The sequence below is a fragment of the Carlito syrichta genome, unplaced genomic scaffold, assembly GCF_000164805.1.
Source record: "Carlito syrichta isolate Samal-C Ts95f unplaced genomic scaffold, Tarsius_syrichta-2.0.1 Scaffold302918, whole genome shotgun sequence".
NCBI lineage: Eukaryota > Metazoa > Chordata > Mammalia > Primates > Tarsiidae > Carlito > Carlito syrichta.
The window spans coordinates 321,641-327,023 of NW_007247014.1; the positions used below are offsets into that span (position 1 = coordinate 321,641).

The window sequence follows — 5,383 nt, forward strand, 5'->3', positions numbered from 1 at the left end:
CTACAGGCGCGTGCTACCACGCCTGGCTAATTTTTGATTTATTGTAGAGATGAGGTCTCACCAAGTTGCCCAGGTGGGTCTCGAACCTGCGGACTCAAGCAATCCACTCACCTCAGCCTCCCAAGGCGTGGGATTACAGGCTGAGCCACCGAGCCCAGCTTCACTAAAATTCTTAATTGCTTACAGTTATATTTCTTCTTAAGTCAGGGAAATTTGGTTGGTGATTGGACTTTTTTTTTTTTACATGGGTGTCTTAGATACATTCTCAGAAACTTTGCTTTCAAGGAACTAACCAAAATTGAACTCATATAATAAGGCATTTCTCTCTCTCTCTCTCTCTCTCTCTCTCGACAGGATCTTGCTGTGTTGCTCAGGCTGATTTTGAACTCCTGAACTAAAGCGATCCTCCCTCTTCAACCCCGGTAGCTGAGAATACAGGTGTGCGCCACCATACCCTTCCTTTTTTCTTTATAACATTTTCTTTATAATTTCCATTGAATTAAATAGTTTTTCATTGTTTTCCAGACCAATTCTTCTATAAAAATTGTATCTTCCTGCTGATCCCTTTTCCTTTATTTACAGTGTCTATTACAAGTATGTAACTATGTTCAGTTCTCCAAGGCCTGCTTCTCTAACTGTAAACTCCAGGACAGCAGGGGTAAGATCTGTTTAACACTCTACACCCACAGAGAAGCACACATGCACTATCTAGTACATAGATAGACAGATAGATCAATTTGCTTTTTAAAAAAAAATCAGAATTTGTAATAATGTAGATGTTTGATCTCCCCTGCATAATGTTACCCTTCAGCAGAAGGTTTTGGGACAGTTCACAGAGTCTAAGTGGTAAGTGACTTAAACCTCAGACTGGATACGTATGATTACAAGTTAGACTTTTGCTATTCTATATGAAATTGGACCCTTCTGTGATACAGATTTTCATTTTGAACTTGGAAAGGCGCTAACTCTTGCTAAGAAGAATGTAAAAGATTTTGTTATAATTGAAAGCCAAAATGAACCACCCTACCATCCCCCATACCAGCAAAGATTAAAAAAAATCTCTAAAGCAAACCTTTCCAGGAACTGTAGGAAATAAGATTAATAAAGTATAAGTGCAGAGAATGTATATAAATTCTGTTAATAGCATTTTCTTACTGATTTCTAAAAAAACAACAAAAAAGAAATATAATTGTTTAATTCTACAGGCTTTCTCTATTGTTACGGATTGATCAAATTGTTTAAAAATAAACTACTCGCTATATTTTTTCTTGCTTTCTAAATCTAATCTCACTATTTGAATAAATTACAATGAGGGAGAAACAAATAGAACAAACCAAAGTTATGGAGAAAGTATGTGTGTGAACTTTATTTCATCATGAGAAAATTACTTCTGTGCAGTAACAGAGAATACTGATATCTACATGATGATAGGGTTTTCTTTGTATTCAGATACATACCTTATATTTGTACACAATATATAAAATTCATGGAGGAAATTAATTTCTACAGTACAGTTTCTTTGTTGGAAGAGAACTTGTTCCGTTTGTTTCATCTAGAAAAAGACCCCCAGTTCTGTGACTGTGGTACCAAGGATCGCAGTTCCAATCCTGTAATTTATTAAATTAGACACCATAATCTTGTGAACATTAAAAGAAACTGAGAAACTACATCTTCCTGCAGGATGAAACGAGAGGCATAAGTGCTCAGGCTGTTATACTAATAACTCTAATAACTGATTTTAGCAGAATAGTATGATTGCCATGATGCTTTGTGAATGGAAACTATTCTCCCGCAGATCTGATGACATGTATTAGCAACATTGCTGCAAATTTCTCTCTGCTCTGCAGGCATGCACTTCACCGTTCAACCAAACCACCTTGTACACACATGGGAAGGAGGCCATCACCAGCAAGGGCCTTCTGCTGTGCATTTAGGAAAATTTCTTGGAGGGCTTTAGCATGTATGCAGTGGTATTTTGGGAAAAGAGGTAACTGCTCTCAAATGGATAGGTCACTTCAGAGAGAAGTTGCTAAAATGCTAATTCCAAGGGAAGTTCTAGCTACCACGTCACTGTACTCCAAATGGGAATAGGTCATGTGGGCATTTTCCTTTGAACAAATCCCTCTCTTTGAATAGCATCACTCATAGACTGACAACTGCCCCCCAAAGCACTGTTTTCATGGCTAGGGGCCTTTCACTCTTGCTGTGGGGTTCAAAGTTGTGCTTGTTTGTAACCATGTGAATCATTTTAGGGTGACTGGCATATGCTGAGGTTTGTGGGAAGTGAGAAAAAAAAACCCACCACGCTTCTTTTAGCTAACATCTTGAACTTGAACAAAATCAACATAATTACTTCTGCAGAGGGAAGTTATGGAGAATGCCAGTGTGGTGGGGGGTGACCTATTTGATTAAAATGACACCCCAAGGTCTCAAGATGCTTTGGCACGGGCCACACATATCTCTTCGGAGGTTTAATTTCATGTGTCACGCCTACTCTTAAAGTGAACATGTTAAAAGCTTCAGAAGTTATACCTGGCCATCAAATTCAAGCCTCCCTTCTGGGTGGATTACTTGCCTTTGATGACCAAAATATTTAGCATATAACCAAGAAGCAAAATTTCTCTAGCGACTGACCACTTATGGTGGCCCTAGGCAACCTGACCAAGACTAGAGGGGCTGGCAAAGATGACAAGGGTGGGTAACTTGGAGTTGCTGGTATCTTTCCTGTTTGGTGCCCACAGGAAGTCCCAGTGCTGGTGCCAATGGCCTCTGCTTTGTGTATGAAATGGAGGTGGTTCGGGAAGCCAGGAGCGGCCAACAGGCCCTCTCTGAACAGTTCTAGTGCCCCACACCCACCTGAAACACGTTCAGTCATACAAACCCACAGCTGGAAAGAACCTGCGCACCACCCCCAGGAACAGGTAAGTACTACAGAGCAGCTTAGAATCATCTGGGCAAAAATGGCACATGACGGGTATCGGTGGAGAGTGGGAGCCTGTCCTAGAGCCTAGGTACGTTCGTCTCACACCAGGGGCACATTCAGGCTTTCAGGTTTCAGCTTCTTCAACTGCAGCTCACTTAGAGTGTTATCAAAGGAAGCCGATGGCCCAAGCCATTTGAACTGCCGATGTGGGATCTTTGGTTTGATCACATCCACATACCATGGGCTCTCTAACGGCAGGAGAGGAACAGCGGCTCTGTGCAGAATGCAGAGCGAGTCATGGCAACACTTCAGGAATGTGGGCAGTGGTGGGGTTACCTCCGGGCTTGCCAGCCATTTTAGATGCCACGCAGTTCTCGCTCTGAGGGATACTGCTGAAGGGCCTTACCCTCGGACGTTTGGAGGACCAGGGTCTTGCTGTACGGGCTGACTCCTGTTTTGTTGAAGGCCTTGACGCGAGCGTTGTATGTGCTATTGAAGTGAAGACCATCCACGGTACACATGGTCTCCTTCCCCACATACACCTCCTGAGGGTCAGCAAATAACAGGACATCACTTAACATAACCCTTTTGAGGGGCGCGGGAGGCCATGTTGCTGAGTGGTTAGGAGCAAGGGCATTGGCATCAGTCTGATCTGGAATTGAATACTGGGAGATATTGGGCCGCTTAATTTGCCTTTTACAGCCTCAGCTTCCTAATCTGTAAAATGAGACTAATAATTTCCACCTTATAAGGTTGGTGTGAGGATTGCATAAGGTTCTATGTGCAGAACGATTAACCCAACGCCTTGTATTTAGCATGGGGCCAGAAGCTTGATGAATGGTAGTTATTAGCAGCTAGGGCAGAAAAAACTAAAACTGGGTACTTATAGTTAGAATTTGACTTACTGATGTTAACTTGGCATTGATATAGAATATTCTACCTACTGAGCTCTTAATCTATCGGTATGGCTTGTAAAAAATTGGATGGATTTAGGGTCTATAGTGCTCAGCGTTCTATCACAGAAACAAAGAAGAGTACCAAATGTTCTCATTCATAAGCGGACCCTGAACATAATACTACAAGAAAGGGATTGGCAATAGTGGGAAACTGCCAGGGGAGGGAGGTGGGGAGCACACTGCATCAATAAGGGTACCTGAACTCAAACCAGCTGAAGTGGGGACCAAAGTGAGGCCCAAACTTTACCTGTGCAATAACCATTTATATACATAATCCTGAATTGTACCTTACATCTTTAAACAAAACAAAACAAAACAGAAACATGAAAATAGGAGGGTTGTCTCTCTGCTGTTGTTCATAACTCCACTGATAATTTCTGGAACTGTCATAAAGATTACACTCCAAGCCATAGGAATATAGGTTTTCATCACAGCACAGAGGGAAGGGGGAGGAAACAGGGAAGGGAGGAAGAATGACATTTCAAAGGCTTAAAATAAATCCCAGCATAATGCATCTTTAGCATAGGTTAGGCACACGCCTCCCTCTTCAGCTGTACACATTGCAAAATTATGCTGGTGTCATGAGTAAAAGTAATTTGCATTCAAAGCGCAGCCTTAACTTGACAACTCTCTGGAAGAATACTAAGAAGACGGGGGTCTTGGATCGCCTGTCAATGCATTACTCCTGCAGCAGTAACAAAAATCTGAACTTCTCGCCTTCTCATTCAATGCTTCTCAAACCTTACATGCATATGAATCACCTGAGGATCTTGTTAAAATGAAGTTTCAGATCCAGCAGTTTTCTGGGGTGGGGTCTGAGATTTTGCATTTTTAACAAGTTCCCAGGTGAAATCAATGCAGCTGAGAGAACATGTACTTTGACTAGTGAGGCAAGGAATATCCTGAAGACAGCAGGCAGGTTCTTGGGCTGGGACCTTTGTGGAGTGGCCCAATATGCTCACGGAGCCTGTGGAGTCAGAGAAAGGGACCCTGATGAGAGAGCCATGAGCTGACCAGAAGGGAACAGTGGGTTTTGATGACTTCTTTAATGTTATTGGGGGCTCAAGGAAGAAGGAGGAGCCAGATGGTGCTAAGACTCTGGGTCTGCTATCTGAGGAAGGACAATTGGAATGCAGAAGAGAGACAGAGCTACGTTTTGAAAGAAAATTATGAGTTTTATTTATTTGAGTCAGAGCTTCACTCTTTTGCCTATGTTGGAGTACAGCGGCATGACCACGGCTCACTGTAGCCTTGACCTTATGAGCTCAGACAATCCTTCCACCTCAGTCTCCTGAGTAGCTGAGACTACTAGTGCACATCACACCTGGCTAATGTTTTTTATTTTATTATTATTTTTTTTTTAGTTGGAGTCTCACTCTGTCACCCAGACTGGAGTGCAGTGGACCCTCCTGGCCACCGCAGCCTCGCCTGCTGGGCTCCGGCCATCCTTCCGCCTCAGCCTTCTGAGTAGCCGGAATTACAGGCGTGCACTACCACGCCCGGT

General features: G+C 42.8%; 1 protein-coding gene across 7 annotated transcripts in view; it reads right to left on the reverse strand.

The window, feature by feature from the left end:
• TRIM9 (tripartite motif containing 9) overlaps positions 1-5,383 on the reverse strand; it is a 131,656-nt gene that overhangs the window by 20,495 nt on the left and 105,778 nt on the right. For 6 of the 7 annotated variants that reach the window (XR_504242.2, XM_008057273.2, XM_008057277.2 and 3 more), the window contains exon 7: positions 3,330-3,468. Coding sequence is in view for 5 of the 7 variants with exons in the window: in XM_008057273.2 (XP_008055464.1) it covers positions 3,330-3,468 (139 nt within the window). In the remaining 2 variants the exon portion in view is untranslated. Of the gene's footprint in view, positions 1-1,457; positions 3,469-5,383 lie in introns of all 7 variants that reach the window. The other variant, XR_504243.2, reaches the window with a different exon arrangement.